Here is a 13,519-nt window from a genome sequence, read left to right on the forward strand (position 1 = left end):
AAGAAGGGACACAGCAGGTATGTGTCTCTAGTGAGGGTAACATCATAGTGCCCTACATCTTTCAACAGAGTCTTAGGCTCAATTCAGATGGCTAAGTGAAACTGTGGAGGCACATGGCCTAGTTGTTAGAGCAGCGGACTCGTGATCGAGGGATCGCGGGTTCGGATCTCGGACCAGGCGATGTGTGTGTTTATGAGCGAAACACCTAAACTCCACGCACCTCCGGCAGAAGGTAATGGAGAACTTCTACTGACTCTTTCACCACAACTTTCTCTCACTCTTTCCTCCTGCATCTTGCAGCTCACCTATGACGGACCGGCGTCCTGTCCAGGTGGGGAACCTATACGCCAAGGAAACCAGGAAACCGGCCCTTATGAGCCAGGCATGGCTCGAGAAGGAACAAACAAACAACAAAGTGAAACTACTAGAGACTGTGATCAAACCCTGACAGGAGATGGTTGCTGCTAGAAGACCATATGTGTAGCAGCAGGATTCAGTTCCTTGCTATACCTCTGGAAAGAGTAACAAGTGGTTGTTGGAGAATTTCTATAACTCTACCAGCCCCAATTTCTAGCCTCCTAATTCCCCTGAGTGTAATCCCATGGATTACTATGTGTAGGGCATTGTTGAAAAAGACACCAACTGTTCTGCTTATAAAACTGAGGTTGAGCTGATGGCCGGGATCAAGGCAGTATTTGAAGATCTCCCTAGGAACACAGTGAGGAATAAATGTACCAGGTTCCAGAGCCACCTTGAGGCTGTAGTAGAAGCTGAGGGTAGCTACTTTGAGTAAATTGTCATCTCCCAGCCATAATCTAGTTGATATTTTTTTTATAAATACTTTTACTTTTGGATGGGATATTGTGTTTATTTTCATTTATGCAAACTGTCAAATTTAACCCAAATACCTTATATATATATATATATAAAATATTGTGTACATTAAAACACATTTAATGTACATGATATTTTATATGAATAATATATAGTCTATTGACTAAACTTTTTTGTGCTAGGACATTGGTAATAAAAAATTTCTAGAATCCTTATTATCCTAATATTATATATATCTATATATATATATATATATATATATATATATATTAAATTAGAGATTTATTCCCTAATTTTTATTATATATATTATATATATATATATATATCTATATATATACACACACATACAAACACACACACACACATATATACATATATTATATATATATATATACACACACACACATACACACAACATAGGCATTACATATTATGAATCTGCAAATATAGAGTCATTATTATCATCATTGTTTCAATGTCCAACCTATCCATGTTCTCTTGAGTCAGACAGAATTTGACGATGCAGATTTTCTACAACTAAACGCCCTTCCTGTCATCGATGCCCACTTCAAGGTAATAATCCTCTAACAGTTCTCCATAGCCAGATATGTTTCCATGGAAAATGAGAAACAAAGGAAACTGGTTGTATGATCGTGACACTCATTTATAACTATCATGTGATGTCAAGCCATAGAGACACAAACATACACATAACTGGCATTCTGTTGGTTACAACAAGGGTTCCAGTTGAGCTGAACAACAAAACAATTTACTCATGAAATTAACATGCAAGCAGCTGAGCACTACATATAATTACATAATCAGGCACACATTCACATGTGTGTGTGTGTGCATGTGTGTATATTATGTGCATATAAAAGGCGGTGAGCTGGCAGAAACGTAGCACGCTGGGCGAAATGCTTTGCGGTATTTCGTCTGTCGTTACGCTCTGAGTTCAAATTCCACCGAGGCCGACTTTGCCTTTCATCCTTTCGAGGTCGATAAATAAAGTACCAGTCTCGTACTGGGGTCGATGTAATCGGCTTAATCCGTTTGTCTGTCTTGGTTTGTCCCCTCTATGTTTAGGCCCTTGTGGGTAGTAAAGAAATATACTATGTGTATATTATACGTGATAGGCATGACGTGAGATATCTATGCATATATTTATATGATGTGATAAATAATAAATATACATTCATGCCGAAGCTATGTCACAATATCTTTCACTTTACCCATCCACTCTTACAACCTCTATTTTTACCAACTCACTATTCTTAATCCTCTGTCCCCCAATCTTCTACTCCCCTTCTTATAACTTGAAGGCACATTCTAACACATCAATACCACCATCTTTAACTCTCTTTCCAGTTCTACTCCAATTACTATCACCCACTCCTATATAATGTGAAGTAGCCATATTTCTCCTCTACAGTATGAATCTTGTTCCTGTCCCTTCTTCCATGCTTTACCAGCTCAATACTTAGCGTTAAAGCTGCTTCCCTCCTTACCCCACAACCACTCAGTCAAGGGGCGCCTTAATCTTGCATGTTACATGGTGACATCAGTGGTGGTGGTGGCGGTGCCATGAAAAGAAAAGCACCCAATTCACTCTATAAAGTGATTTGTATTTGGAAGGGCATACGGCTGTAGAAACCATGCCAAAGCAGACATGGACCTCATACACAGACCTCTGATTTGATGGATCCTGTTGAACCATCTAACCCATGCCAGCATGGAAAATAGATGTTAAATCATGCTGATATACATTTAAAGAACTGCAATGCTTATTTGGTAGTGAGACATGAGATCTGAATGCAGAGAACCAGCGAAGACAAGAAAGAAATTAAAATAGCTTGTACCAATGGATATGTAATGTTTATGTAATGAATGACAGAGTATAAATGTGTTGAAAGAAAACAAAATGAGCATAAGAGGTGTCAGATATGGTGTTCAAAAGAAAATACTGCATTGAAATGGGGCATATGGTACTTATGGATGAGGGACAGCTCTATAAAGAAAGGTGATTTGTTATAGTAGATGGAATCTGTGGAAGAGGGACCCAGGAACATATGGGATGAAATGTTGAAGACTGATCTTAGGATGCTGAGCTTCACAGAAGAGATGACAAGGAGATCAACATTCTTACCATCATCTTCTCCACTCATAATTGTCATTGATGACCCATCCTTGATCACCATGCACTATATTGTGTGCGTGTGTGTGAGTGTGTGTGTTTGTACACATACATGCTTATATCTTACATCTTTTGAACACCCTCACTATCCTTCAATAAATCAATGTATAAGAAACTGCACTGATCCAACCTCATCCCTCCACTAGGTCTACATAAAAGAGATTGTTATGGTCCACTCTCAACCTGTACACAATACACTCAAACTACGGTCCTCTGTGATTAGCTATCGTTCTCACCCTCGTTACTTTCTCCTTTCCTCAGGGCTACTTGTTTTGCCACCCATCACATATCCTTATCTTATTCTATCACTCACTCTTATTTTTGTTCACCTATTCCTAATAACTCCCTACACAACTCCTCCTCAAATAACCTGGCCACTTACATCATACCACTATTCCATCATCCAGCCAGGTATACAAGTCCTTCTGATATCATAACTCCCCTCTTTGGTAATTTGAGCAAATTTACTGACCCAAAATTATTGAGTTGACTCTATACTTAAACACTTGTTCCCCTTACCCCCACTTCTAGCATCACTGCTGGCATTATTGTATCTCCTATTTCCCCTCTTTGGCCAACATGTCTTAGCTCACTGAATACTCTCTACCTTTCCCTATGTACAAGGCATGACTTTCTTCTTGTATTGGTGTCATAATGGAAAGCCAACAAATTACACACCACCAAGAGTGACTGGTGAATGAGACAGTCTCTTGAGTGATAGTGTGACAAATGTACCAAGTACACACTAAAAACCAGTTGGAAAATATGCAAAACGTACATAAGATTATGAAGTCCCTTAGTTCAAAATCTCTTGTTTTGGTAACATAAGAAAAGATACCTAGTACACTCTGTAAAGTGGTTGACAATAGGAAGGGTATCCAGTCATAGAAAGCAAGCTAAATGACACTTATGAACACTAGGCTAAGGGAATTGTACTACCACTAAGAACTGACTCGTCCATCTCAAGCCAGCATGAAAGGCTGATGTAAAAAGATGATGATAATGATATATATATATATATACATATAGGGAGAATTCACAAAAAAAAAACAAAAGACAAAGACAGATGGTGTAGACAACAAACAGATGTATTAGTTTAATGCTCAAGAAGTGAAAAAGTCTTTAATGTTTCAAGCCTATGCTCTTCCACAGAAAGGAACACAGAAAGAAACAAGGAGAGAAAATAAAAATGTGTAGTGGCAAGCGATCTATTATGGCGAATGCCGAACAGAGGGGGATATACATACACATATATATATATATATATATATATATATATATATACATATACATACATAAATATATATCGCTATATATATATATGCATATGTACACACACACACACACATACACACACAAATACATATATATCAAATACCATACATGGTAAATTTTTGATTTCTTGAAATTATTTCCACCTCTTGAGAATGTATCATAATTTTAAAATGGTAATTAAAACCAGCTCCAGATGAAAAGGGGAGATAATCTCAAGAATCAAGAATTTCCTCAAGAATGTCATGTCATTGGAGAAAAGGACAGTTGTGGCCATGTGTTTTTGCTTCAATAGGCATCATCAGCACAACTGTCCAATTTTATCTTCGGTAGTCAAGGGACTTGTACATAGAAAAAAAACAGTAGGACATATTTATGGTCTATGTAATTTGCTTAATTCTTAAAAATATGAGACAAGAGAAATAACTGAGAGTGGCCAGTGACAAGTGTTTGAACACACAGACATATATATATATATATATATATATATATATATATACTTACACATACACTCACACACATACTTATAACTATATATATATGTATATGATATACATACATACATATATATATATATATACATATATATAATTAAAATAAGCAGCAAGGATATCCAAGGTAGTGTAGTACAATCGTTTCATGCTACACCATATTCATCTGAATCTAAATTTTGCTGAACACACACATATATACATATACATACACATACATACATAAGTATGTGTCTCTGTGTATATATATATAAATTATAGTATAAAATATATATATATATATATACTTACACATACACCCACACACACATTATAACTACATATATATATATATATATGATATACATACATACATATATATATATGATATACATACATACATATATATATATATATATATATACATATATATAATTAAAATAAGCAACAAGGATATCCAAGGTAGTGTAGTACAATCGTTCCATGCTACACCATATTCATCTGAATCTAAATTTTGCTGAACACACACATATATATATACATACACATACATACATAAGTATGTGTCTGTGTGTGTGTATATATATATATATAAATTATAGTATAAAATATTCATTATAGCCCATCTTACCAATCCATTTCGCACATGAATTAAGGAAATAGGTTATTACCTAAGACTGCAATCGTCAGAGTGGCAGATACAGAAAATATTGCAACAGATACATGTGTGTGTGTGTGTGTGTGTGTGTGTATGGACACACGCATACTTAATTATTGGTATTACTAATTTGAGAATAGAAGGTATAAAGATAATTCTTGCATATCAATTCACTATGTGCCATCAATTGCATCAAAATCAATCACTATAATAATGAGAAAAACTGAACATCATGATGACTTTCCAAAAATGCTTCTACATGTCATCAATTAAGTGGCTTCATCTGCTTTTCTTCTTAGTAAATGTAATATTGTAAATTCAAAATATAGTGTCATAAAATATGCAATCCCTTGCATCAGCCCTCAAACAGTTGAGAGAATGTCATTCATTCCCCCATATTGCCCATGCTTTTCAAAGTGCAATACATACATATACATGCATACATATATATATATATATATATATATACATACATATATATATATACATACATATATATATATATACATACATATATATATATATATACATATATATATATACATATACAGCTTTATGCCTTTGAGTGTGCGTATCAGTCTATTTGCATGTGTGCATGCATGTATATATATATATATATATATATATATATAATATATATATATATATATATATATATATGTTATGCATATATTCATACACACATTTTCTATACACAAAATAATGTTGATGATAATGATATGTAAACATACATATACATAATATATATATATATATATATATATATATATATATATATAGGGAGAAAGAGAGACAGAGACAGACAGACAGACAGACAGTGACACAGAGATAGATTGATTGACAGATAATTTGATAACATCATACTTTTCATTCTTACATGTTGATAATGCATGTCAACCTTTCATAAGCCAGTCAGATTGCACCAAGTCATGATAATAATAACGATAATAATAATAATAATAATTATAATTATAATAATGATGAAAATAATCATAGTAATAACAAACAATTTTAAGAAATTACAGAAATTAATATAACCATGTTTAGCTCTCTGGTTGTTGTTCTGCTTCTTCCACCACAGTCATTTCCAGATTGTCTGGGCTAGCTGACCGCTGATTTGGACATAATGCGGCCCTGAAACCCCCCATAGTATAAAACCTGTGCAAATATAGACAAATCAATAGATATTTGTAAGACACCACAAATCCAAAACTGAGCAGGCGCTGCTCTTAAAATAAAATATACAGTTTTGAAGACATCTCCTAGAGTCCAAAAACCAACCATTTTTTTACTGAAAAAGAATAGAGGAAAAAAATATGTAAAAAAATTGACAAGAAGAAAAACATGGCAAAGTATATATGTGGATTTGTATGTGTGTGTGTGTGTGTGTGTGGTGTGTGTGTGTGTGTGTGTGTTTGTTTGTATAACAAGTAATATCAAATTATCATCCATCAAAATATAATACAGAACCACAAATATATTTATATATGTGCATGCATGTGTATATATGTGTGTGCGTGTGTGTGTGCATGTGTGAATGTGTGTGTGTGTGTGTGTGTGTGTGTGCATGATTGTGTGTGCGTATGTATGCAGCTGTGCATGTATAAATATGTATGCATATATATAAGTGCAAATATATGTACATATGTGTGTGTATATATATATATTTACATATGGTTACATTATGTCTATGTGTGTGTAAAATATAAACAAAAACAATCTATCTATGAGAGAGAGAGAGAGAGAGAGAAAGAGAGAGTGTGGAGTATATAATAGATTCTACACACTTGCCTACAAGCATGTATTTTATGTGTGCTCATATGCAAAATGATAAACATTAAGACACTGAACACACACACACATATACACACATATTCCTAATCCGAATTTATTTTTGATATAACACTGGAGTAATATCTGCTGTGATGGCAAGCAGGAAACAAATTTTCAATTATGCAACAGTTAACAACTTACAGCTGTTACCATCATATTATTGTACATGGTATCTGTGTCTCTTGAGAAATATTTAGATGCCAGTAAAACATTACAATATCATGCATTTATTATCAGGAACAGCAGAAATTTAGAGAGTTAAGCGGGCAAAAGCATATTTAATTATTATGACAATGAAGAGCTGAAGTGTATTCAGATATATTGGCAAAAGAGAAACAATATTTGCTGGTGGTCAATATTGTTGTTATCAGTGTCCATGGGAGATAACTTTGTATATATGTTTCTCATTAGTTGAAGCTCTTTAACTGATCCAGACTCTGTCACAATCAGTAGTTTTAACATCCATTTTTCCATGTTTGCATGGATCGGATGATTGTTGTGTAGAAGAGATTATAAACAAAGGATACTGCCTGCATGATGGCGAGACTGTTTTACAATATCATGCTATGTCAAGGTAAGGAGACAGTAACTCACACACACATGCATTCAAACACACACACATTCAAACACATACACAAACACACACACAACAGGTTTTTGCTTTAAGCTTCTTACCATACAGCCATGTCTGTGCCAACTGGTCAGATGTCTTTAAACATACTTATCAGATGTCTTTAAACATACTTATATGTAGGTTTGTTGGTATAATTAAAAGAAATACTAGAAAATGAAATTATTCTTAGTTGTCAGCAGCATGAAAATTAGACATTTAAGAGCATGGCTGTGTGGTTAAAATGTTTGCTTTGTGACCACAAGGTTCAAGGTTTGATCTCACTGTACAACACTTTCTCCTATAGTTTTTTTAAAGTGTTTCTTCACCATTTCCTTCAGACTCAACAAGAATATTAAAAAAAATGTACTTGAGTGTAAAACACATTCAGTCTTTGTGAAGGTTAAATATTTAATGTTTGATTCATTCTATGGCTCTGAAAAGGAATTAGAAACCAAACACTTTGATGCAAACAAGAAACTATTTGAGATTGTCAAAACTTTGAAGTAGATCTTGACATGATGCAAATTGCTGAATCCTATCAATTTTTTTTTTAAATAATTTCTCATATATCAATATTAGAATGTATTGAAGGACGGCCTTATGACACTGAAACTTACAGAGGAGATGACAAAGGACTACGATATCTGGTGCTTTGCCATACTCAAATGGACCCATCCTCCACAGCAGAAGTGTTGATGTTGCTCCCACTCTAAGATGCTTTTAATTTCATTTCATTTTTTGACCCTTATGGTTCATTGCCAATACCCTACCATTTATATTATAACCTCCATACCTTGAGGGTATGCCCTGGCACTTGCCACCATCTATTTCTCTTTTATTTTATTCAACCATCCTATTTATATTCTGATCCCCATTCCTTGTGAGTATGCCCCAGAATTTCATCACCATCTCTCTCCTGCTCTCTCTTGCACTCTTGCTATCTCTCTCTCTCTTGCTCTTCCCTCAGGCTGGATAACCATGTTTCTCCTTTTACAGAAGCACACCTGTTTCTGTCCTCATTCTTGATCTCTCTCTCTCTCTCTCTCTCTGGCCAGGTAACTGTGTACCTCCTCTACAGCAAGTCACCTGTTTCTGTCTCTCCATCACACTTAAACCTTTCATCATCTGACACAAGATCGCCTCCTTCAGTGCCCCCCTCTCCTCTCAAAGGATCTTTGTCATGCAAGTTACTTAATAACCCTGCCAGTGTTGGTGCCATGCAAAAAGCATCCTCTCCACACTGTAAAGTGGTTGGCATTTGGAAGGGCATCCAGGTGTAAAAACCATGCCAAAACAGACACAGAAGTTTAGTGCAGGCTCCTGCCAGGCCAGCCCCTGTCAGACTGTCCAACCCATGCCAGCATGGAAGGCAGATGTTAAACGATGATGATGATGATGATGATGATGATGAAGTCTTCCACTTGGCCTTTTCAGTAACCAACTATTTTTGAAGACCATCTACCTTTATGACATATCTCAAAAACCTAACTTTTAGCAAGTCTAGTTCTCTTACAAAGTTCCACTTAACTCTAGTCTGGTCCAGTCAAGCTTAGTATTCTTATATAATACCAAACATGGAAATTCTCCATCTTTTCTCTATCAGCTGTTTAAAAATCCAGTATTCAAGTCCATATGTTGATATTGGAAATAGCAAAATATGCAGCAATTTATTATTTATTTATTTATTTATTTTTTTTGTATTGATGAATTTTTGCAAATGTGGTTTGAAGAGATAACAGCAGATTTTGATCTGGCAATTGCTCTTTTATCTCTTTTGCTCTCATGGCATTGATTTATAATAAAACTCAAAGATAGCCAAACTCATACACCACTTTGACAGTTTGATTATTAGTTGTTATATCAATCCTGATCATATGTTGTCAAAATAATCAATGATTCAGTTTTGTCAAAATTAACGAAGAAATCATATTTCTCACTTTTTTCCTTTTATTTTCTTTATCAAAATCCTCAATTCTTTTAAGCTACTAGCAATGAGTACAGTATTAGTAACTGCTCTTTCACTGATTTTAACTGTACCATCAAACACTAAGATATCTTGCCTTGCAGATGCTAAAGAGAATGGAGAGAGGATGCATCCTTGTCATACCCACCACTCAAATCACTCATTGAGATCCACCTTAGTTGACAGTTACTGTTTTCTGAGAATAGAACATTTTAAAGGTTTTATAAAATGTTGGGGAAATCCCATTTCTGCTATCATTGACCATAATTCTTAATAAATAACTTTGCCATATGTTTTTTATTTTATTTTTTTATGGTCAACAAAAAGAATAAATAATTCTTCAACCTGCTCTTTACGTTTTTTTGGATAACCATCTTTAGGCTAAAGATGGCTGGTTGCTAGATGTGGATGGAACGTGTTGAAAAGGGAGTCTGAGGAAGTAGTGAAAATAAGACTTCAGGATGTAGAACCTTACAGAGGAGATGACAAAGGACTGCAATGATTGATGATTCACTGTTCTTGAGAAGACCTATTTGTCTCAGTAAAAGTGAAGCCCTAAAGCAGTGGTTCCCAAAGTGGGTGGTACTGCCCCCTGGGAGCAGTGGAAAGACTCAGAAGGATGTTGAAGAAAAGAAGGGTGATAATGGGGTGGCTGAAATGATGCAATAAATGTTGCAAAAACCCAAAATAATGGATTAATTATGTTAACTTTTATTTGTGAAATACAGTTGTTTTGAATTTGCTGCAGAAAGTAGTCTATGTTTAAAGTAGTAAGTATTTTGGGGGAGGGGGGTACTGGGGATGTGGTCTGCGTGCCAAGGGGGCGGCAAACTGAAAAAATTTGGGAACCACTGCCCTAAAAGCATTATGTTTATGTCTGTGGTCCCACACCCAGACTGTCTCATCAAGTCTTCACCATGCTCTTCTTTCTAATCAGCTGCTTTGATAATATGTAGAAGTGCAAATATTTCATCTCTTCTGAGTTGCCAGTTATCCTCACCTTGGAACCATTTCCTTTTGTTACCTAACCCTCATTCTTAATATCACTCCTTCCCACTTTATTTTCCATTAAACACTCCTTTCTTATTTCTTTATTGCCCACAAGGGGCTAAACATAGAGGGGACAAACAAGGACAGACAATGGGATTAAGTTGATTACATCGACCCCAGTGCGTAACTGGTACTTAATTTATCAACCTGGAAAGGATGAAAGGCAAAGTTGACCTTGGCGAAATTTGAACTCAGAATGTAATGCAGACGAAATACCGCTAAGCATTTCACCTGGCATGCTAACATTTCTGCCAGCTCGCCACCTTAATTAAACACTCCTTTCTCTTGAGTTACATCTTTCTACTGCTCAACACCCTCTCATATTTGCCAGTGATGGACCCCACTCATGCATCACTCATTATATTTACCCTTATATACTTCTGACCTCTATCTGTCACTGTGCATCCTTCTTCCCTCCCCCATACACTTCACATCATCTCCCTGTATACTGCTACTCTCAAATCTTATTGCACTGCCTCTTAACACCTTGTCTTCCCTGACCCGCTCTCATTTGCTTCACCTCTAGCAAACTGATATTCACCATTGCCAACACTTCCACTCTTGTTTACTCTTTTACTTGTTTCAGTCATTTGACTGTGGCCATGCTGGAGCACCGACTTTTAGTCGAGCAAATCGACCCCAGGACTTATTCTATTGGTCTCTTCTTAGCCAAACCGTTAAGTTACGGGGATGTAAACACACCAGCATCAGTTGTCAAGTGATGTTGGGGGGGGGAGGGGTCAAACACAGACACACAAACATATACACACAGACACACACATATATATACATATATATGACAGGCTTCTTTCAGTTTCCGTCTACCAAATCCACTCACAAGGCTTTGGTCAGCCCGAGGCTATAGTAGAAGACACTTTCCCAAGGTTCCACGCAGTGGGACTGAACCCAGAACCATGTGGTTGGTAAGCAAGCTACTTACCACACAGCAACTCCTACCCCTATCTGCATCTCCAACCATCCATCACTTTCCTTTTACACTTTCCCAAACTTACCCATCCACCTTTCTTATCTTCTGCCTTTTTCTCTCTAATAATCACCACCTTCATGTACCTTAACATAATGTATTGAAACATCAACACATCACTATCTCACCCTCCAACTGGGATAACCACACTTCTCCTCAACAGCAAAACACTTGTTTCTGTCCCTCTATCATCATCATCATTTAGCGTCCACTTTCCATGCTAGCATGGGTTGGACGGTTCAACTGGGGTCTGTGAAGCCAGAAGGCTGCGTCAGGCCCAGTCTGATCTGGCAGTGTTTCTACGGCTGGATGCCCTTCCTAACGCCAACCACTCCGTGAGTGTAGTGGGTGCTTTTTACGTGCCAGAATCTCAGCACCTGGCATTAAGCTACTTCAGTCTCTACTACTTCCCCACTCAGTCAAGCAGCTGTTTTGTGAGTTAGTTGGTGACCTCACTAGTACCAGTGCTATCAAAAAAAAAAAAAAAGAAGCACCCACAACACTCTGTAAAGTGGTTGGCCTTAGGAACAGACAGTACCCAGCTGTAGAAACCATGGTAAAGCAGATATTATAACTTGATGCAGTCCACTGGCTTGTTGGATCTTGTCGAAACATCTAACCCATGCTAATATTGAAAATGGATACTCTTTTACTTGTTTCAGTCATTAGACTGTGGCCAAGCTGGAGCAGCACCTGAAAGCATTTTAGATGAACAAATTGACCCCAGTACTTATTTTTTCAGACTCATTTACTGGACCCCTAATTTACAGGGAGATAATTATTCCAAAATTTGTTGTCAAGCAGGTGAAAGGGACACGTACACACACACACAACCCACCCACAGACACACACACAGACATATATATATATATATATGTATGTATATATATATATATATGTATGTATGTATGTGTATATATATATATATATGTATGTATGTATATATCATCATCATCATCATCATTTAGCGTCCGCTTTCCATGCTAGCATGGGTTGGACGGTTCAACTGGGGTCTGTGAAGCTGGAAGGCTTCGTCAGGCCCAGTCAGATCTGGCAGTGTTTCTACGGCTGGATGCCCTTCCTAACGCCAACCACTCCGTGAGTGTAGTGGGTGCTTTTTACGTGCCACCCACACAGGTGCCAGACAGAGCTGGCAAACGGCCACGAACGGATGGTGCTTTTACGTGTCACCGGCACGGGGCCAGGCGATACACACACATACAACAAGCTTCCACATAATTCCTGTAAAACAAAATTACTCACAAAGCATTGGACTGGCAGCCTGGGGTTGTAGTAGAAGACATTTGCCCAGGGTGCTATGCAATAGAACTGAACCCAAAAACCCTGTGATTACAACACAACACAAGCTTCTTAATCATACAGCCATGCTGGTGCCCATTAAATTTTTTTTCTTCTGTCAATGTGATGAAAATATAAATTTGTATTCCATATTTTTTTAGCACTGATACAGATACCTCTTCACCATCTTTCTAAATTTCTACTGCTATGCTATTTTTTTTTTCTTTTCAAATTGTTTTTAGATTTTTACATCAGAATTTTCTGGAGAGATTCTCTTTCTACATTGTAATTTAAAATAGTGTAGCTAATCTTTTTGTTCAATTTTTTTAAGTGACTTCAACAAATC

The 13,519-nt window shown here is 36.4% G+C and overlaps 1 protein-coding gene across 8 annotated transcripts in view; it reads right to left on the reverse strand.

Annotated features, from left to right (window-relative positions):
* Window positions 1-13,519, reverse strand: part of LOC115214562 (solute carrier family 66 member 2-like) — a 221,412-nt gene that overhangs the window by 56,279 nt on the left and 151,614 nt on the right. For 6 of the 8 annotated variants that reach the window (XM_029783755.2, XM_029783751.2, XM_029783750.2 and 3 more), the window contains one exon: window positions 6,195-6,721. The exons of 1 other annotated variant lie outside the window; for it this stretch is intronic. In XM_029783755.2, coding sequence (XP_029639615.1) covers window positions 6,532-6,721 — 190 coding nt within the window. In that variant the 3' untranslated portion in view covers window positions 6,195-6,531. Of the gene's footprint in view, window positions 1-6,194; window positions 6,722-13,519 lie in introns of those variants that run through there. One more of the 8 variants, XM_029783754.2, reaches the window with a different exon arrangement.

Source organism: Octopus sinensis, linkage group LG1 (assembly GCF_006345805.1).
Source record: "Octopus sinensis linkage group LG1, ASM634580v1, whole genome shotgun sequence".
NCBI lineage: Eukaryota > Metazoa > Mollusca > Cephalopoda > Octopoda > Octopodidae > Octopus > Octopus sinensis.